Source organism: Pezoporus flaviventris, unplaced genomic scaffold (assembly GCF_033815535.1).
Source record: "Pezoporus flaviventris isolate CSIRO_AGI_PZ_B2104156 unplaced genomic scaffold, CSIRO_AGI_Pfla_v1 ptg000097l, whole genome shotgun sequence".
NCBI lineage: Eukaryota > Metazoa > Chordata > Aves > Psittaciformes > Psittacidae > Pezoporus > Pezoporus flaviventris.
Window position 1 is genome coordinate 9,163,717 of NW_026892645.1, and position 21,551 is coordinate 9,185,267.

At 52.1% G+C, this 21,551-nt stretch overlaps 1 protein-coding gene and 1 long non-coding RNA gene across 2 annotated transcripts in view; one reads left to right on the forward strand and one right to left on the reverse strand.

Moving 5' to 3' along the window:
- Nucleotides 1-1,425: 1,425 nt before the first annotated feature.
- On the reverse strand, nt 1,426-9,666 carry LOC133281260 (uncharacterized). The gene is made up of 2 exons (XR_009747439.1): nt 9,535-9,666; nt 1,426-1,581 (listed from the first exon to the last, which is right to left on the reverse strand). It is a non-coding gene; the product is annotated as an uncharacterized LOC133281260 (long non-coding RNA).
- A 1,369-nt stretch (nt 9,667-11,035) lies between these two features.
- The window catches only part of WHRN (whirlin), a 38,226-nt gene continuing 27,710 nt past the window's right edge, over nt 11,036-21,551 (forward strand). Inside the window, 1 exon segment of the mRNA XM_061476633.1 lies at nt 11,036-11,620. Within this exon segment, the coding sequence (XP_061332617.1) occupies nt 11,045-11,620 (576 nt within the window). The 5' untranslated portion in view covers nt 11,036-11,044.

Here is a 21,551-nt window from a genome sequence, read left to right on the forward strand (position 1 = left end):
CTCACACAGTGATGGAACCATCCAGCTGCACCAAGAGCTCATTTACACTCAAAGACTCAACAGCCCTCTTGACACATCATCTTCTCCCAGGGAAATCCTGTGAGGGGAAGCAAGAAGGAGCTCAGGTGGTGGGAGGCTCCAAACCCTGATGAGCGTTTACTGGGAGAAGGGAGACAGGCTGGAGGTTATAAGAGGGGAGGGTAGCAGCCAGCTACTCCTAGTAGGAGCATGGTGGCTGTGTCAGCCTTGGGTTTTATCGGCTGGAAGAGTTCATTTTTGAGTGAGGTCTTCTTTAAGGGTAGCATATTTTCAAAGTAGTGAGAAAATGTGGCTAGAGAAGGTGTTCTGCTATCTTCTTACCTTTGCTGGAGCCCCAGCGCAGCACTGTGGTTCCCTTTACAACCCTCCTGTGGGCGCCCAAGGGAAGGGAGAATATCAGGCACCTCCTGCCTTGCTCCCTGCCTGTCAGTTGGCAGCACTTCTCCTTCCTCATCCTTGCAAGTTTTATTGCCAAGTTCCTGTGCAAAGTAAAAAAAGCCTCATTAATTGATGCTGAAAGTGCTCCTCTGTTGATGCTAAAATGTGGCAGCTTTGTAAGGGAGCGCAATGTTCTGTTTGGGCTAATGCCTTGTACGGGTACAAAATGACCCTGCAAGGTGCAGAGCAGGGAGAAATCAGGCCTGGAAAGGAAGGTGAATGGGCTGAGTTCTCCAAGTGTGTCAGTCTCAAAGCTGGGAAACAAGCCCAGACACCCTCACTGTAAGTTTAATATCCAGCTATACATGCTAAGTGTCCTCTGATTTCTCTTACAGAGCTCCAGAGAGCAGATCCAGAAGGACAACTGTGTCCCCTCCGGTTTGCTCTGGTACATCAGCATTGCATGTACTCCGTGGACATACAGAGCTTGGTTTCATGAGGCCTTTGGGGTTGCACTGTTGTGATCCTTTGGGGTCTGGTCCTCAGGCTGATCATCAGATAGCTCTGATGCAGCCAAAGGTGCTGTTGTGGCTTATACCAGGTGAGATCGTCCTACACTTCTTCATGGCTGCAACCGTGTCCTTCTGTCCATCCCGTGCAACAGCATCTGACCCATAAAGCATCAGCTGAGAGCAAATCCTTGTGGAAGAGATCTGGGAGTTATGTTCAGACGTGGTTAACAATTAGAGCAACACTAACCATGAGCTGAGTACCCAGATGCTCTGAAGAAGCCAGGACCTCCTGCTTCTGTGTGTAGCATCTGGGGGGGGTTGCAAACTCTGGTTCTTCAGCTCCAGATATTACAACAGAAACCCATTGAGCTGGGGGATTGCAGGTAACACCACTCTGCAGAGAGCTCTGGGCTCTGCTGCTGAAACCCTTCAGCTGCTTTGCCTGGGGAGATTCTTCTGGGCTGCTGCCCCCAAAACGGGGCTGGACAAGAATTACATCTTCCATTGTTTGTGTTTCCTTTATTATGGAAGTCCCAAAGGTTACAGAAATGGCACCGTTGCATTAAGTCTTGCACTGGAAACGAGGATCTGATTGCTTCCCTGCTGCTTATGCCGTGTAAAACTTGTTTTCCTCTGTCTGTGATGGGCTGTGCTGGAAAGCATAGTGTATAAATGCAGGATTTGTCAGCTAAAGTAGTGCTTACAACGTCCCCCCTTGCTGCATCCCATTACAGCCCTTCTCCCTGTTGTTTGTCTTATTCAGGCTACTATTAACTCAATTGCTTTAGCTGAGGCTCTGCTTTTACAGCACATCATCAAGTCAAAATATAGCAACAGCTGCTTGAGAGGCAGCAAAATTCATCTCCATTTTCTATTAGCTGGAGGCTGGCGGCCCACAGGGGGAAGAAGGTAAAAAGCAATTCATAAATGAAAGCTGGGAAATTAAATGTTGTACCGCAGAGGAAGATTTAGACCACATAAGAATCCATTTGCTGCAGTCGTCCCTGCTGTCATTCCTGATATCCAGCAAGGATGTGATGACTGGAAGGGGCTGGCATGGAGGAGGCAATCTTCATTCAACTGCCCAGGTGAGCAGCTATTCAGGACTTCCTGTGTATTCAGCTGTCTCAATACAGCTTAGGCTGAATGGAGATATTCTTATTCCAGGCTAAATGAGATTTTTTTAATGTCAGCCACTAAATTATCTCATGTAATCTAACTGCTGCCTCCTGCTGCAGCAGTGCTTGGAGAGATGGAATCATTTCCCTCTGTCTTCAGAGCAGTGTGGTGGTGACCTTACCCTGAGGCTCCTTTCAAAGGTGCTCTGTAGCTGCCAGGAGCAGAGATCTCCTGCCCAGCCCAGGGTAGGGCATAGGACAGTCCAGGTGAGGGACTGGGATGTTGGGCTGAGACCTGTTGCTGGCTCTGCCACTGAATGTGGCAGGATCCTGTCCTCACTTAGCTTTGATTTAGCACGTACCAGATTTATTTAGGTGGGCATCTCATTAATAGTATGTAGGGGCAGAAACCAGATGGGATGGGCACCTTTATCTCAGGGTCAGGCTGGTGATGCAGGAATGGTCGCTAACTGCGCCATGGACTGAAGCCAGCTTCCACCTTCAGTGTTTGACTCTTGATGGCAGAGGGAGAGAAGAGGCAGTATTTGGAGCAAGCCTGAGCCTCCTTTTCTCTCCTTCCCACATGGCAGCATTTCCTTCTTCTCTCGGAGCAAGTCACTGAATTGTTCCACGTGCAGCAGCGACTCCTGCAAGCCCTCCGTCCACATGTGCCTCTGCAGGCAGCTCCTCAGGCAGCTCATGCATCAGTGATGCAAGGACCATGGCCACTTTTAGGTGCTGCTATCACAGTCCCTGTTCTCAAAGATTTGCCTGCAGGGATCTCCCCCTTGTGCCAGGGGAGCTCTGCTTTCCTTAGGATACAGGGAATCAGTTAACTGCTTCATGGGTGGCAGCTTTGCTTGGAACAAACCTGCTGGGTTCACGGCTTCCACGGCAAGATAATCCTGCTCTAGAGGAGAATAAATACCTTTAAAATTGTAATCAGAGTCACTGGGGAAATGTGACAGGCTTTAAACAATGACATAACACGCTTGTGTCTGCTGTCTCTGCTAATGAGCATGAATTGAGAGCATTAGAGATCTATCCATGTGCATTAGCGTGTGTGAGTTGAGATCACAGGCATAATTAGTCTCATCTCTGCTGGCAGCCGAGGCACTGACCTGGCTGGTGCAGTCACAAAACATAGAATCCCAGCCTGGTTTGGGTTGGAAGGGACCTTAAAGCTCCTCCAGCTCCAACCCCTGCCACGGGCAGGGACACCTTCCACTAGAGCAGCTTGCTCCAAGCCCCTGTGTCCAACCTGGCCTTGAACACTGCCAGGGATGGGGCAGCCACAGCTCCTCTGGGCACCCTGTGCCAGCGCCTCAGCACCCTCACAGGGAAGAGCTTCTGCCTTATCTCTAACCTGAACTTCCCCTGATTCAGTTTGAACCCATCAGCCCTTGTCCTGTCGCCACAGCCACAGATGAAGAGTCCCTTTCTGCATCCTTGTAGCCCCTTTCAGACACTGGAAGCTGCTCTGAGGTCTCCACGCAGCTTCTCTTCTCCAGGCTGAACAGCCCCAGTGTTCTCAGCCTGTCTCCAAACAGGAGGTTCTCCAGACCCTGATCATCCTCGTGGCCTCCTCTGGGCTTGTTCCAACAGCTCCATGTCCTTCTTATGCTGAGGACACCAGAACTGCACACAATGCTCCAAGTGAGGTCTCACCAGCGCAGAGGGGCAGGATCCCCTCCTTCGACCTGCTGGTCACACTCCTTTTGATGCAGCCCAGCACATGGAGGGGTTCTGGGCTCAGGTGCACACATGCAGGGTCATGTTCCATTTCTCATTGACCAGAACCCTCAGGCCCTCCTCCGCAGGTTGCTCTGTATCACTTCACCCAGCCTGTAGCATGCTCTCCAGTGCTTTGGCATTCCACAGACATCAGCATGACACCGTGCTGCTGTCCATCACCTCTCCAGGGCAGACCAGGCAGTGCCTGCACCTGCCTGTAGAGGGTTTCTCCTATTTGTCTCCTTAGGAGGAATCTAAGTGTGGTTTCTTCTCTGCTGGGGAGCTTCAGAAATGTGATGACAACTCTGAGACAGTTTTTTTCCCCATCTGTTTTCTATTGAGCATTTTTCACTTCAGAAGAACTTTCCGCATTCTGAGCAGCTTTTTCTTTGCTAAAACCTATATTTGTTCTCCCAAATGCTTCATTTCTACAAGAAAAGGGGGTTTGGGGCTGGAGGTGAACAAGTGAAAGCCAGCAGAGGAGGGATCCAGGATTCAAGCTTGTCCTGGCTTCTCTTCCCATCCCTCCATGCTCCTGATTGCTCACTCCTTCCCAGTGAAGGAAGAGCCCCATCAGCAGCGATGTGGCTGCCGGGCGGGAGCTGAGGCAGTGGCTGGCAGCCAGCCCTGCTCCCTGGGCTCCTCTGGCCTCTCTCAGCACCGCCCTGATGCTATGAAATCAATTCTGAACAGGCAAATCAAACGGCTGATGTGATTGATTAGATGCCTTTGCTTGGCTGTGTTTAGTCAATGGCAGTGGGTATTTATTGCATTATATACTACAAATCAATAGTGATTAGTACATCATTAACCTTTGCTTTTGTCTTCTTGCAGTGTTATACTCACAGACAATCCCTCTCCAGCCTGGCAGAGATGGCTGGAGAATATGAGTGTTGATCTTTCAATGAGGAGCATGACCCTGCAGCCCTATTACTACTTTAGGTGTACTTTAAACATGACGTAAATCACCCCTACCAGGAGAGATGCTTGTGGGAAGGTTCACTCACCTCCAGTCTCCCTCAGCAGAAGCTGGTGAGGGCATACAGGCCCTCATATATGTCATAGATCTCATACAGGCTGGGTGCAGATTGGATGGAGCACCAATGAGAAGGACTTGGGACTATTGGTCAGTCAGGAGCTCCCCATGACCCAGCTTCAGTGTGCGCTTGACCCCAGACCCCCCCCCCGTGTGCTGGGCTGCACCCCCAGAGCATGAGCAGCAGCTCAGGGAGGGGATCCTGCCCCTCTGCTGTGCTCTGGGGGGACCCCCCCTGCAGCCCTGATCCAGCTCTGAGGCAGCAGCACAAGAGGGACGTGGAGCTGTTGGAGCGAGGCCAGAGGAGGCCATGGAGATGCTGCGAGGGCTGGAGCAGCTCTGCTCTGGAGCCAGGCTGAGAGAGCTGGGCTGGGGCAGCCTGGAGAAGAGAAGGCTCCTGAAGGGGAGACCTGAGAGCAGCTCCAGTGCCTGAAGGGGCTGCAGGAAAGCTGGAGAGGGGCTTGGGACAAGGGGTGTAGGGACAGGCCAAGGGGAATGGCTTTAACCTGCCAGAGGGGAGACTGAGATGAGCTCTTAGGCAGAAGCTCTTCCCTGGGAGGGTGCTGAGGCGCTGGCACAGGGTGCCCAGAGAAGCTGTGGCTGCCCCATCCCTGGCAGTGTTCAAGGCCAGGTTGGACACAGGGGCTTGGAGCAAGCTGCTCTAGTGGAAGGTGTCCCTGCCTGTGGCAGGGGTTGGAGCTGGAGGAGCTTTAAGGTCCCTTCCAACACAAACCAGGCTGGGATCTCAACCCTGTAACTGTGGCAATGGTTGAGTAAGGAACAAAACTCAGCAGTGCAAAACCTCTGGTGTGGTGAATATGCCTGAGGAAGAAAGGACTGCCCGGTATTCTGGTGGCATTGGAGGTTGTCACAGCAGGAGTGAGCTGAGTTGTTTGTGTTGCACTCACCACAGGACAAGGGACAGTCTCCATTACAATGGTACACACAGAAGGAGATAGGCTCAGTGAGAAGCGCTAAGGAGTGACCCTCCTTTCTCTCCTGGTGGGTTTATTCCTGCACATCAGACCTTGAAGTTGAGTTATCCTGCTTGCTGAGCTGCGCTGTGATACAAACCTGCAGGAACAGCGTGTGCCACTGTGTTCAGGCAGCTGGAATTCCACTGCTGCAGAAAATAATGGGGAGAGAACAGCCCATAAATCCTGCCCAGGCTTCCACAACAGTAGATTTACCTATACTGACTTGAATGAGATAAAGGTCTTCAAATTACATAGCTTCAAATTAGATTAGCTCTGTGTGAGTTTGTCAATCCTCAGTGTGAGTGAAGCCATGGAACTTCTCGCCTGCTGGGAGGCTGAACCTGTGCAAATGAGCTCTGCATTGCTCAGGCCTCTTTGGAAGCTGTCACGTATATAGAGAGCACTTCAGAAAGGGGCTACTTCCCCCAGGTTCATTTAGGTGCTCTTGAGCCACAGGGATTGATGTAGGTGTGTGTGATATGCTGCACTGGCTTAGGTGCCTCACCTGTAGCTCCAAGGGAGGTCAAGGCTCTGAGGTGCAGACACCCAGTATGAGGCAGTCCTTGTCTGAGGGGTAAGTGAAAGCCCTTGACTGCAAGGGGAAATAATGTACCCATGAGAAGGAGAATACAGGAGTGAAGGCACCCACCATGTGCAAGGTAGACCCTGGGGCATGTGTAAAGGCAATGCTAAGGATAGAGTCTGGGTCTCCCCTCTATCAAAGCACCCTACAACATCACATCCTCTTTTGCTGCCCAGCTCATCACTGGGAGAGGGTTAGATTTGCTTGAGTTGATATAAGTAAGTCCAGTCTTGTGGAGTGAGTTACTTGCACCCCTAAGGCTGGCTCCTTCTGCGTGTGTTGCCTGTGCCATTGCTCTGGAGACTTCACCTCTTGCACCTCAGGACCCTCGTGAGCAGGCTCTGTGTCCTGTATACACAGAGCTGAACCACCAAGGTGCCCAAGTTGGAGCCCAGGCAGTGGCAGAGGCTGATCCTCAGCAAGGCTTTGCTCTGCCTGGCTCTAACATCCAGGGCCACTTCGTGCCTTACAGATGATTTGTGCTGGGCATAAAAAAAGAGCCAGTGACACAAGTGGCTTGTTCAGGCATTCAGGAAGGGCTGGAGAGGGGAGGAGGACTGCAGCGTTCACACCCCCTGGCACTGCTGCAGGGTTACGCTGTGCTGTTGGCACGGTGGAGAAATCACTGCAGGCAAACCTGAGGGAAACTTGTTGATGTTGGGTTTTTCTCACCAGAAAACAGAGCTCTATCTAAAGCAAATGCTTTCCTAAAGTGTGGGTTTGTTTTAATCTGAATTGCTTTGGCTTTGGGGTTTAAGACGTGTCAAAGCATTCCAATGGCACTAGAAGTGTTTCTGTTACAACAGGTGAAACTCTTGCTCTCCGATTCCATTAACTTTTTAATCCAGGCAGTATCTAAAGGACTGGTAACATCCTGTGATGTTCACCCTATGGAAACTCCAGTTTGGAGTGAAAATTCTCAGCTTTGATAATCTCTTGCACAATAGAAACCAACCAGTTCTCACCCAGTTGAACCTGTTTCAGGCTGCCTTTGCTCAGTAATGGTCTCGGTGTGGCACTGAGCAATATGAGCATGAAGATTTGTAGATACCCAGATACAGGAGGATTTAAGAGGTGACTGAATTCCCTCCCTCGGCTCCCTGCTGGAACCATGGTCTTAAGTATCTCTTCTGGCTGTTGGCTGAACTTGGTTTGATTAAGCATGGCAGCACCCATAAATTGGAACATTTCTATTGGGAGTGGATTACATTTGTGCTCATAACTCAGGGTTTAGAGAATCACCTTTAAAATAGTGATTTCTCACTGCTCCTTGGGCTGTTCTTTAAGTCCCCCTTCTGCCTGTTCCACCTGGGGCTGAAAAGATGGAGCGTGCAGCTTCCAGAGCAGCAGGGAGCTCGCGTTGCATTCTGCAGGACTCAGCTTTAAGGCAAGACAATGGTGAGGTGGTGCTGGAAGTCACCATACCCAGGGCCTCTGTTAGAAAGCCCTCAGGATGCCTTTTTCCTTGCATTGGCTATTTCTGCAGACCACTCAGCCGATTCTTGCCGATGCCGAGGGAAACGTGTCTGGAGCCAGGCTGAGAGCACTGGGGCTGGTCAGCCTGGAGAAGAGAAGCTGCATGGAGACCTCAGAGCAGCTTCCAGTGTCTGACAGGGGCTACAAGGATGATGGAGAGGGACTCTTCATCAGGGCCTGGAGGGACAGGCCAAGGGGAATGGCTTTAACCTGCCAGAGGGGAGACTGAGATGAGCTCTTAGGCAGAAGCTCTTCCCTGTGAGGGTGCTGAGGCACTGGCACAGGGTGCCCAGAGAAGCTGTGGCTGCCCCATCCCTGGCAGTGTTCAAGGCCAGGTTGGACACAGGGGCTTGGAGCAAGCTGCTCTAGTGGAAGGTGTTGGTGGCAGGGGTTGGAGCTGGAGGAGCTTTAAGGTCCCTTCCAACACAAACCAGGCTGGGATTCAAACCAGACCAGCCAGCCAGAGGCAGAGGATAGGGAGCCAGTCTGCTAAATAAGGATTTAGCCCAGAGGCAGCCCTGTGTGCCAGCCGTCTCCTAATGCTCTCTTAAGGAACCTGGCAGCACAAGCTGCTTCCTCTTCCTCACAGTTCAGCTCAGTCCTGCAGCTCTGCAGCAAGACGTTTCCAACCAGAATCACATTTTGTTGTCTTCTTGGTACAGTGCCTTTTAATTAGGAGCACAGCTGCTCTGGAAACATGGAGCTCACTTTTCAAAGAACACTCTGGAACGTGATTACAATGGATTAAAGCAGAAAGGTTGAGCAATTTATTCATGTGGTGCTTAGAATGCAGTGGATTACCTCGTGCTGTAAAAATGATTTAGGAGAAAGAAGGAAAAACACCTTTTTGGCTCTTGCTGGCCTTAAGGCTGCCAGAGGGGAGACTGAGATGAGCTCTTAGGCAGAAACTTTTCCCTGTGAGGGTACTGAGGCGCTGGCACAGGGTGCCCAGAGAAGCTGTGGCTGCCCCATCCCTGGCAGTGTTCAAGGCCAGGTTCCCCATGTCAGTGTTGTGTGTGGTTCTGCTGGGTAGCATTGGATTCAACTTGTCTTAGGCTTGGGAAACTGGCTTTGTGATGATTCCTGGTTGAAATACCAGGGACCCAGAGGCAGCAGTGGGCAGCTCTGGTCATTGAATACCTGCTGTGGCTGTGGTTTGAGCCATGCTGTGCTCTGCTGGAGCAGGGAGAACTGGATGTGTTGCTCCAGCCTGGAGCTGGTGTGGAGCAGGGGCAGCAATTGGTGCTGTTAACACACTTGGTGCCTTCTCGTAGGATAAAAAGGGTTTGGAGCTGCTCACATACGGCGCTTGTGGGAGCAGTAGTGCTTTGGAGGAGTCTTTGAGCAGGATGCTAAACATAAAGATTGTGTTTGAGTGCAATTCAAAGCCAGGCAGTGCCTTGCTTGCCCTTATTTTGTTTGGCTGATGTAGGCGTGTTTTTGTTTTTACTCACTTTTCTCTCCTATATTGTCCCTTTTTCCGCAGCAATGTTGACGGTTCCATCTGCTTATTTATCACCCCCACTTAGAACCTGCATTTCAATTAGCAATCTGCTTTGTTTAGCTTCTTCTTAGACAAGGCATTGAAAGCTTTAGTACATAAAGCTACTTGTAATGCAGCTGTTCCAGCTCTTCCATCATATCCACGAACAGAATGAATTCTATTGCTATCAAGATTTACCTGATAAATTGGGTTTAATCCTCCTGTGCTGTAGCTGATGGAAGGCACTTCAGCAACGACAGAAGGGTTTCAAATGACTGCGATGGAAAATGGTCTTTGCTCCAGAGATGTAAAAGAAACTAAAACCTCGTGTGGTAGGAAATAATTCATCCAGCAATGAGAACAGCAGCCCCTGGGTTCCTGTGCTGATTTCTAATCCCGATCTTTCCCTTTTGGGTGGAATGTCACAGGTTTAAGGAGGTGATCCTGCCCCTCTACTCTGCTCTCGTGAGACCTCACCTGGAGTATTGGGTGCAGTTGTGGTGTCCTCAACATAAAAAGGACATGGAGCTGTTGGAACAAGTCCAGAGGAGGCCACGAGGATGATCAGGGGACTGGAGCACCTCCTGTATGAAGATAAGCTGAGAAAGTTGGGGCTGTTCAGCCTGGAGAAGAGAAGGCTGTGTGGAGACCTCATAGCAGCCTTCCAATATCTGAAGGGGGCCTATAGGGATGCTGGGGAGGGACTCTCCAGTAGGGACTGTAGTGACCCGACAAGGGGTGATGGGTGAAAACTTAAACAGGGGAAGTTTAGATTGGATATAAGGAGGAAGTTCTTTACTGTGAGGGTGATGAGGCACTGGAATGGGTTGCCCAGGGAAGCTGTGAATGCTCCATGCCTGGCAGTGTTCAAGACCAGGTTGGATAAAGCCTTGGGTGCCATGGTTTAGTGTGAGGTGTCCCTGCCCACGGCAGGGGGGCTGGAACTGGATGATCTTAAGGTCCTTTCCAACCCAAACTGTTCTGTGATTCTAGGTTAGGGGTGTGGAAGCAGGATGGAGGGGGGCCCGGCATACGGCAGGTCCCAGGCAGGAATGTGGTCCCCTGAACCCCACTGGTCCCTGCTGGGTTTGATCACTGGCTCTAGCTCCGCCGGATCCCGCACAGGAAGGGCTTCTCCGGGCTGCGTTTGCTGAGTGAAGGGGGTGAATTGGCAGGGAGTTGGGGTTGGACTCCAAGGCCGACATCGTGAACTGCTTCCTCACAGTCGGTATCGCGCTTACCTGTTGATTCGGGGTTCAAACGAAGCCTGCGCTGAAGCTGTCCTTGACCATAAGGGGCTCACCGGGGCCATGAGCTGCGCGCAGGGCTCAGCCCGGGGGGAGCCGCGTTAATAACGGGGAGCGCTAATGAGGGGCGGAGCCGCGTTAATAAGCGGGAGCGCTAATGAGGGGCGGGGCCGCGTTAATGAGCGGGAGCGCTAATGAGGGGCGGGGCCTGGGGGGGGTGCGGTCCCGGGGCCGCTCTGTATAACCCGTCTCCTGGCAACGGCGGGGACGTCACTTCCTGGGGAGCCGCCGCGAGGTGCGGGACAGCGCGCGGGCAGGTGGAGGAGCGCGTTCGGCGCCGCTCGGGTCCCGCTCGGGTCCTCTCGGTTCTGGGCCGATCCTGCTCGGGTCCCGCTCGGGTCCTCTCGGTTCGGGGCTGATCCCGTTCGAGTCTGCTCGGGTCCCGCTCGGGTCCCGCCGCCATGGAGCTGGACGGTGTCTCCGTGCACTCTTCCTCCTCCTCCTCGGGCTCCCTGGGCTCGGCGGCGGGGCCGGCGCCTCGCCCGCTCTCGACCAACGTGCGGCGGCTGCACCAGGCGCTGACGGCGCTGCTGAGCGAAGCGGAGCGGGAGCGCTTCATCCTCTGCCTCAATGCCTACCACGGCCGCCGCAACGTCTGCGACCTGGTGCGCTCCCTCCGAGCCCTCCTCGACGGGCCCCGCCGCCGGCAGCTCCTGCCGCTGCTCCGGCTCGTCCTGCCGCGCTCCGACCAGCTCCTCTTCGACCAGTACACGGCCGAGGGGCCCTACCTGCCGCCCCTCGTCCCGTCGCCGCCGGTGGTCCCCGGCGAGTTGCGCCAGGTCACCCTGCGGCGGAGCAAAGCCCACGAGGGTCTGGGCTTCAGCATCCGCGGTGGAGCCGAGCACGGCGTCGGGATCTACGTGTCCCTGGTGGAACCGGGCTCCTTGGCCGAGCGGGAGGGGCTGCGCGTCGGTGACCAGATCCTGGGTGTCAACGGCAGGTCCCTGGACAGGGTGACCCACGCCGAGGCGGTCAAGGTAAGCCGGCTCCGGGATGGGCTCTGGCGGCCGTGTCCGCTTCACCCCCGCGGTGAGCCCCGTCCCGCTCTGCTCCCTGCCGGGCGCCCCGTCCAGCTTCGCCCCATCCGGCCTCGGTGCCCGCTCTCCCGCCCCGTCCCATCCCGGCTCTGCTCTCCGGGACGCGGCGGTGGAACTTGGGGTACCCGGTTCGCATCGTGCCGGAGGGATCGGGCCCGTCCCGCCGGGGAACGGGGCAGCAGCAGCGCAGCGAGCCCAGCCGGTGGAGGTACCGGTGTGTGCGGGCGGTAACGCGCTGCCGGGGCCGGCCGGGCACCGTCTGCAGCTCGTCCTCTCCGAGCCAAGAGGTTCTCCTCTGTCACAGCATCTCTGGAACGCAGCGGTGCTGCTTGCGTTTTCCGTTCAGTCCGGGAGGCTTATGGAAGTTGGCAACCAGCGTGATCCAGGTCCTAAGGCGGGTGCTCGGGCTGCTAGACCGTGTTTTCTGCTCCAAAAGGTGGGCAAACTGAGGCAAGGAGGTGCGGAGCAATCTCCCCAGGACCGCATAGTGCCCGAAGCAGGAGCAGATCCTAGGATCCCCTTCCAATTCTATCGGGGAGAGAGAGAACAGTTACACAACCGAGGTGCTCTTCCCACTGCGCAGCGTTTCCCTGTGTCCCTGTTGCTTACATTGCATCAGGGTGCTATGGATGAAAGCTTTCCTGTGAGGCTAGGTGTGGGAGCGCTGTTAACTGTGGGATTTTCCCCTGGAACTCAGTGTTTTGAGCCAAAGTTCATGTCCGAGTGACCCATCCCATTCTCCCATTCCCAGAGGTCATCTTGTGCCTGGTGCGCTCAGCTCAGGGCATTCGCATGGCACAGCGGCACCAGGCACAAACCTGTTAAGCTGAAGAATCAACTTGTAGGGCAGCAGTTTGTAAGGCAGAGCATGGTGGGCCAGGGTCTGGGCTGAGCAGAGTTTTCCAGCTGTTCGTGCTTTAATTTTCCCCTAATAAGCTAAAGCACTGCTGTTTGCAGCCTGCTTCGTGTGGTGCATTCCTCTGACAGCGCATTCATCTTGCACGGCTTTGATCAGCATCTTCATAGCCAGCCTGTGTGGTCCCTGCCCTGGCTTTAAACCTGCACCACAGGCAAGGGCATGTCTTCCAGGCTGGAAGCGAGTCGCTGCTAATCCTGGGACCAGAGAAAGGATTTCATAGAATCCCAGCGTGGTTTGGGTTGGAAAGGACCTTAAAGCTCCTCCAGTTCCAACCCCCTGCCATGGGCAGGTACACCTTCCACTAGAGCAGTTTGCTCCAAGCCCCTGGTCCAACCTGGCCCGATTTGTAGGAATTCCTTTGGTTTTTCCTTCCTAATGCTAACACAAGAGCAGTGTGAGAGCTTTTGGAAGTTTGTCTGCAATTTTGTGTCCTGAAGATTGCAAAAAAAAAAAAAACACCCCAAACTGCTGTATTTTGGCTGTGGTGTTGGGATGGGTAAAAATGAGGTGTCAGGAGTGCTCTCGTCTGTTAAATGACTTCATCTCTAATTCATCCCAGTCTGCTGGGTAATTCACATAACTTTGTTTGTTCTCTATTACAATATACATGATGTCTTTTAGACGCTATTAATACTGAGTGAAACTAAGGGCTTCCTGCACAGAAATCATTCCTTTAGGATGTGGGTTGCCAAGGTTTTGCTCTGTGACATTGCAGGAAAGAAGGAAAGAGAAGCTTGGAAATGGTCTGCTTGTGAGCAGAACTTGTTTAAATGACAGCTCTGTCACTCACCCAGTTATGCTGGCATCTTGGAGAGCTCCTGCACTCTTGTTACCTACGGGAAGGGTTTATGACCCATGTAGTGGTGGGAGAAACACTTTCCTTGGGAAGAGTCGCAGTGATTTACAGGGCAGTTCTGATAATTCCTCCCTAGGGTTTAGAATAAAGCTGGCGTCCTTGTGTGCTGCACTGAGGAGTGGATTGCATTCAGTGATGCTAAAGGGCAGTCTTTGAAAGATTTCCCTGGGGTTGAGAACCAAATACCTCGGCCTAATGATCTGGACATCCTGCAGGGTGTCAGATCTGCAGGGAGGAGAGGTGGTGATGCGCAGGGCAGCTTGACCCCAGGTTCTCTGCGTCCCCTTCGAACCTGGGAGCTCAGGCTCTGTGTGTTAACAGCTCCACAAAGGCCTCTGGCTGTGGTCTGGTCTCCTCGAGCGGGACAAGCTCCACCATGTCCTGACACCCTCACTGAGTTCTGTTGGTCTGCTCTGTAGTGGATCGATGGAGAGAGAAACAGGATGAAAGCAGCTGGGTTTGGCCCTGGAATTTCCATGTACTCTGTATTTTGGTTCAAATGAGGGGGGAAAAAAAAGGTGAGCAGAGGCTTTCTTAATATAAAACCGTGGCTGCATAGCTCCTAAGTGCTGTCTGCTTGCTTTAGATGGGGAGATGTGAATTCTCCCTCGGTCAGAAGCTGTCTGATTAAGGCGCAGCTCCCATTTCTGTGTGTGGAGGATGCTCTGGCTCTCCATCTGTCTGAGCAGGAGCATGTTCCTGTGCTGCACTTCCATCTTGCCTGTCCTGCAGCAAGAAGCTGTCTGTCCAGGGCAGCATTGTTATTCATAATATGCAGAACGTGCTGTTGTGGAGGAGTTGTCAGAGCTTGCTCTTCAGGGCAACTGCAGTAGATGGGGAAGGCTTTGGCTTAGGCTGCTCCTGGCTGCGTCGCACTGTTGTGAGCACCACAAACTTGCTGAACTGGAGATCAACTTTGTGCCTGTCAGGGTGCTCAGCTGCAGGCATGAGGCAGCTCTGCAGATGGAGCATGAATGAATGCATCGTCTTGGCTTGTTTGTGTGATCTAAGAGCATTCACACTAGGTATTGCGTTCATTGTACAAGTCGTGGTAGCTCACTTCCTGCCTTCTCATGCCTGGCCATGCAGCAGTACCCCAGTACTGCCCTCAAGGAGGAGAGAGGCACTAACTGTGGAGCAGGAGCAATTTCTGTCTCTTCAGGCATTGCTCGGAGCTGTGATGTACCAAAGGTGGAATCCTGGCACGAGACGGCAACGGCCACAACACTGTACAAAGATGCAGGTCGGGAGCTGCATCCCGTCCCAGCCAACAGCTGATGTGTGCTTTGTCACCTCTGCAGTGGGGCTTGTGGATGCTTTAGTGTAAATAAGTTAAAAAGTGGAATTCTGCCTTAAATAAGAAGATTACCTAAGCACTCCAAACCCATTCACTTAATGACCAGCTTCTTAACCTTTATGTGAGCAGTGCAGTTTTATGCCTTGCCTGCTTCGTGCTCGCTGTTTCATCCAAATCAAAATGAAATGACTCCATTACAATTATAGCTCTATCATTCCAGCATTCGAGAGTGCACTTCAGTAATAGATCACTCTAATTTGAATTATGGGGTAAGTGGAGAAGTTTGTATTGGCTGTCATATATTTTAGAGCTTGCTTGGCTTTTGGCAGCCTTTCTACGTAGCACAGGGTTGATACTGCAGCAGTTCTGCTGAAAGTTTGACTTGATAAGCTGTAAAAGTAGCTAAATCAAGGTGTTTGTGTGTTTAGACCATCAGAACACTACCCAGGGAGGTATTTGTCCTCTGCTGTGGGGTTCGCATTAAGCTCACACTCCCTTTCCCCCGACTTTTGTTGCTTTGCAATAGGGTTTTATGTCCTTTACATCATTTAGGGCGGAAGGGGAGAAGAGAAAGTGTTAAAGTATCATGATGGATGGATCATTCCTGCTTGAGGATTTGGCTTCATGAGCAGCACCAGCCTCAAAAGAGCTGCACTGACTCCATCATTTGCCCTGCTGTGTCTTTCTGTGCTCCAGCAGGGCAGATCTGGATGAGCTTGATCAAAATCCCCTCAAGTAGACTCATTTGTGTGCACTGGGCATTGAGCATGGTTCTTTTCATCTTGCTGTTCATCTGTGGTAGCTTGGTGAAGTGGGTTGATTCTGAAGGACATGAGGGGGGTTGAGCCCACCCTGTGGGGCTCTTCAGAGTGGCTTTGGAGAGAAGCTGCAGGGTTTGTGCATGGGGGGAAGCTTGCGATGAAGTTGGATGGGGCTTGGAGCAAGCTGCTCTAGAGGAAGGTGCCCCTGCCTGTGGCAGGGGTTGGGACTGGATGAGCTTTAAGGTCCTTGCTCAGAGGGTTTCACCCCTTCCAAACTAGCCTTGCCCTCTCCTGCTCGAAGTTGGCATTGAAAAATAATGAAAAGGAGATTAAAATTGGGTTTTTATTATCTTTTATTCATGTGGACTTTGATGGTGGCAAACAAGGTGATCCCTTCCAGGAAGGTGATATTCCATATGCTGTTGAAAGAGCTCCAGCTGCTTGTGGTACTGCTAAAAGACCAGTGAGAAATGACACAAGAGATGTGCAGCCTTGAGCCTTGGAGGTGTATTTAGAGCGCTTTTACTTTCCGGACAGCTTAAAGAAGGCAAATCTCATTTCATTGTTTCGTGTGATGCCCGATAAATTGTCATCATCTGAGACAACTGCTTTTCTGTAGTCAGTAATCACCACTGCTCTGTACAGGCATTGGAACAGCCTGTAGGAATGAATGCAGCTTGGTTTGGTTGGGTTTTAACCCTTCCAAGTACTTGGAATTGTGGAACATCACACACAGTCATGGGATAAAGGAGGAGTGGAAGCAATGCATCAGTCCCTGGATTCCGTAAGGATACCAGGCTTGTTCCTTTAAATGCCTGCTTGCTTGTGTCTATATATTTAGAAATCACTGATCCGGAGGCTAAAAACCTGTCCCCTTTCCAAGGGATCTCAGGTGGCTGGAGCATGGAAAACAAGGATGTGACCAGCATCTCCCTCAGTAGATACAGTGGTAATCTACTCCTTGGTCTCTGGGTCTGCTTAGAAAACAAACCCCCACAAAAAAGGCTCTGCGGCTTTGGATGCAGGTGCTGTGCAATGCCATGCATGATGCTCTGCCTTTCTGTCCTGCAGACAGTTCCCATTTTCAGTTCTGTAGCCAGCTGAGCTCAAAGGGATAGAGTGGGAAGTGTGAAGTCACCAAGATCTCCTAGGGAAAAAAAGGGGGAAGGAAAAAGGTCACTCTGGAACCTGGAGACATCTGCATTTTAAATTGGTTTGAATGCTCCTTGAAGGGAAGGGCACACAGCAGTGACAGTGTAGATGGGACAAGTGATGCTCGTGGTTACAGAGGCAGATCTGATGACACGCAGTGGAGCAGGCTGGACCTCACCTGCATGTCGGGTGCCCCATAGCAGGGCTGGGAAATGATGCTGCATCCTCACTGTGAGCTAATCTGAGGTGATCAAGTTAATGCCATGTGTAGCTTATAGTGGAGGGAACTTGTACCTACAGAGAGCATCTGTGGGAAGGCAGGTTTAGCACTGGAGTTGGGAGCAGGCTGTATTTGCTGCTCTGCCACTCATTTCTCTCAGTGGGCAAGTTATTCAGTCATCTGTTTCCCTTCATTACACCAGCAAATCACAATCAGCCCTAATGAAATCAAATGACATTATACTGATGCGAAAGATGAGAATGAGGTCCTTAATCTCTCCTCTGCTCATAACGCAGGGATGATAGCTCTTGGCATTGATATTGGCTTCTTCATGTTAGGGCATCCTTGAGTTCTTGTAGTGTTAATGTTATTTAGTGGGCTCCTTGTAGATAAATAGTTCTGCCTCAGCAGAGCAATTGATAAGATAACGCAAAGGACAAAACCCTCTTTCCTTCCAGTGTCTATTAGAAGAAAACAGAAGTGTTCTCATGCAGCGGAATCAAAGCATCTCTTACTCGGTTCCTCTGCCCTCGGGGAGGACGATGGATTTTGTTAACACCTTCCTCAATGCCACGTCTGCTTGGAGAATCATTGAGCTCCAGATCCCCTTGCCCGAGCTGACAGCACGTCTGCTAAAAGGATCTGGCTGTGTTTCCTTTGACTGGGTGCTCTGTGAATGCTCCCTGTCGTGGACCACCAAGCGCTCAGTAAATAGAGGTGAAACAGGGACCTGGGCAGCTTGGAGGAGTGCTGCTCTTGCTGGCTCCTTGTTCAGGAGCTGCAGCTGAGCCTCTGAGGGTGGGATGTGCTGGCAGGGCCTGGGTATCACAGGATGATGGAATGGTTTGGGTTGGAAGGGAACTCAAAGCTCATCCACTTCCAACCCCCTGCCATGGGCAGGGACACCTTCCACTAGAGCAGCTTGCTCCAAGCCCTGTATCCTTGGTGCTTGGTCAAATTTCTTGCTCCTTTCCCCCCACTGATTCTTTCCAAGTTAGTTTTTCCACCAACTAACGAACCATCCCATGGTTCTTTATTATGGGTTGGTTTGTTGGTGCTCCTTATGATGTTTTTCAGCATGGTTTGTTGTGGAGTGGAAAGAGAAGGTGACAGAGGAAGCAGGGGCAATGCTTTGGTCGGGATTCCATTCAGGCACTACCACCCCTCTGAAAGCACCTAAACAGCTTTCCAAGCTTGGATTAACGGGATGCTTTCCTGCTCTGTTTTAAATTGTTCTGGGCTTGCTTGTGGATATTCTGGGCAGTGACCAGCTTTGGGAGGGGTGGGAGGTTACAGAGCTCTTGTCTTGAGGTGGGAATGAGGAATGTCAGCAATTAGAGGGAGGCAGCCTTTGAGCTAAGATTTCATTTAACCTTTCCTGGTAAAAGGGACACTGGCTTCCCGATGCCTTGGGGCTAAATATGTGCAATCACCGTAATTATGCATCAATTTGCATTCATTTGCATAAGTGCCACTACTTGAAAGCCAAACTGCTGCCACCTTTGCCTTGGGAGAGGGGGAGAGGTTGGACTGTGCCTCCTGCAATTCCCATTAGTCTTCCTGACCAGGAGGACATCTCGCACCCTCCATCCCCTGTGCTGTGTCACCACCGCTTCCCTCTCTGGTTCCTGTCACCCAGCATCCCATCTGGAGTGTCTTCGCTTCCCGTTATCCCTCCTGTTACTGATGTCTCTCCACCTGCCTCTGTGTCACCTTTGTCTTGTTCCACTTGTCTCTGTCCTCCCCATGCAGGGATGAGCTGTTTGGAGGTGTCAGGGCAGACCAGTCTCCTGGTTCCTCTGCACAGCAGCAGTTCCCTGCTCGTTGTCAGGCGGGATGATGGGGATATGCTTGATCCAGAGCATCTTATTCACTGCAACAGACTGATCATGGGCTGGGGACAAGCTCTCCCTATGCACCTGTACAGCACTTGGCAAACTTGGCCTTAACCAAGGTGTGTAGTGGGAGCTGTAATAGCCTTGGATGTGTCCTGCGTGCAGAGGATCCCTTTGGGGGCAGGTAGTGCTGCTGCCTGCATCTTCTGCTCCATCCTTCCTGCCGGCAGAGGAACCGTTCAGCTCGTGTTGTCCAATCCACCTCCCTGTAGAAGGTCTCAGTCCTGCCCCTGCAGCCCCCACTGTCTGTAGCAGACACGGGCATCATTCCCGTGGGCACTCTTGGGTTTGCTTGGTGTAGCGAAGCCCACCAGCTTAGAACTGCCTGGGTCCAGTAGAAGTCTGCTGGTGCCTAAAGGGGCTACAAGAGACCTGGAGAGGGGCTTTGGACAAGGGCCTGTAGGGACAGGCCAAGGGGAATGGCTTTAACCTGCCCGAGGGGAGACTGAGATGAGCTCTAAGGCAGAAGCTCTTCCCTGGGAGGGTGCTGAGGCGCTGGCACAGGGTGCCCAGAGAAGCTGTGGCTGCCCCATCCCTGGCAGTGTTCAAGGGCAGGTTGGACACAGGGGCTTGGAGCAAGCTGCTCTAGTGGAAGGGATCCCTGCCCGTGGCAGGGGTTGGAGCTGGAGGAGCTTTAAGGTCCCTTCCAACCCAAACCAGGCTGGGATTCTGTGACAGCGCAGGAAAGAGCAGTTAAACTTCTGCATCTCCATGGTGCTGGAGCGTGCTGCAAAAGCTCCCTCTGCCTCCCTCCTGTGGCATCTCTGCAGTTCTTTCCCCTTTGCAGCTTTTGGTTTTGGACTCTGTAAAGCATCACCCTGTGGGCACTTGGTGCAGGGTTGAGTGGTGCGTGGTGATTGATAACCTCCACGCTGACCTTTGCGGCTTGCAAATGGAGCGAGTGCTTGGATGCCCATTATCCGAGCAGCCCAAGAAGCCAAAGAGCTCTGGCAAGGCTCTTACTGCCGGAAGAGAGCAGCTTGAGTCTGTAGCGAGGGGGAGGATGGCTCAGAGTTAATGCTTCTTGCATCAAACTGTGCTCTACCCACTAAGGGCACGAATTGGAATAGATTGCTCGTTTCATTAGCTCCGAAGGTAAATGAGTGGGCTGCATCCCTACCAGAGGCACATTTAATTCAGGCTGCCAAAGGAATAGCGGGGATTAAGTGCCATTGATTTCTGACATCAGTGTTCCTACTGGGTGTATTTTGGAAGGCCGGGAAGACGCTTTTACACAGCGTTCAACCCTTTGGCACCCTCGAAGTGGCAGGAACAAGGGGAGCATTATGAAGGTGGGAGGGTTAAGCCTTCAATAATGCAGGCCATGCTGGTCAGGAATGGCTTCACACCGGTGGGTTTGGGAAGAGTAGCTGCTGCCAGGTTCGTGTTAGGAAGGAGCAAGCTGTGTCGTGTCGGTTTGGTGGGGTGGGTACATGAGATGTGTGTTTGCTTTTTTGACTACTTGAAGCAATCTACTTCATTCCCAAAGTTCTTGCTAGCTAATTCCATAGAGTGTTGTGAGGGGATGGGTGGCCTCATGGAACCAACCTGCCCTTCTCTCTGACACTTGCTGCTTCTAATAACATTTCTAGGCAGTTGGTAGCTGTTTCCCTGCTAAATGCTTTGGCACCGATGCCCATATTCAACTGAATTCTTCCCTTCAGCTTGCACGCTGTGGGGCCAGCATTAAACCTTTCATAACAGCCTTCAGATGCGTTATTGATGGGGAAAGCCAAATTCTATCTGAATTTGGAGCAGAACACAGCAGCTTAGAACTGGAGGAGCTTTAAGGTCCCTTCCAACACAAACCAGGCTGGCGTTCTATCAGTTGCCATCTGTATGGATGGCCCCACTCTGCCCCACAGCAGTAAGTCCTTTGTGGGTGTCACTGTCCTCCCCTACCTGTGATCATCCAAAAGATGCATGTGTCCTGAAGGGCTCCGAAGTGTAGGGAAGGCCTGTGGTGGGGTTCCGTTACCTTCCTGCCCTAGCTCTTCAATAGCCATCAACCATGGGAATGTGCTGAGACAGGATGGAGCCAACCTTCATCAGCCTCCTGGTGTCCAGCGTGGAGCCCTGCCTGCGCTCATCACCTCTCCTGTGCCTGGTAGGGTTGAAACCCCAGAGGCTTCTCTTTGGTCCCCAGTGCCCTTCCAGGATGGATCGCCTGTGTAAGGGAGGAACAGGATTCCTGCATCAGTCCCGAACAGATCCATGAGGGAATGTTGTGGCAGTGAATGTGGAGGGAAAAGAGAGCTAGTGGAGGGGCCCACCCTTAGCTCTTGAGGTTTTCCTTTGTTCCTTCCTTAAATGACAGTGATGGTCAGCAGCTGGCTTTGAGGGAGTCTATGAACATGTCCAGGGGAAGAATGCCTGGGATCAATGCAAAGGGAGGGGAAAAGGGTGGGAGCACAGGTGTCAGGATGCCATGGTGTTTCTGTGGCAGGAGGAGGACTGTAGCCGTGTACAGTTAGACAAATCACTGTGTATCCTCATCAGGTGCCTGTGCTTGATGGGGAGCTGCAGCCCCATTCAGAGATGATACTGTTCGTGGGACTGTCATTGCTGTTTGCTGTCTTGGTACTTACGGAAGGAAATGCCATTATCCAGGCTTAAAACAGGTCTCGATGGAGATGGCTGTAGTTTGAATGAATGGAGGATGTTTCGGGGGGAAGCTGAGCCCCATCTCCTAGGGGTCACCCTTGCACTGGTAGCTTGAGGGTGAGAAGCCTCCCTGATCCCAACTCATTGCCATGGAGCTCAGATCATCC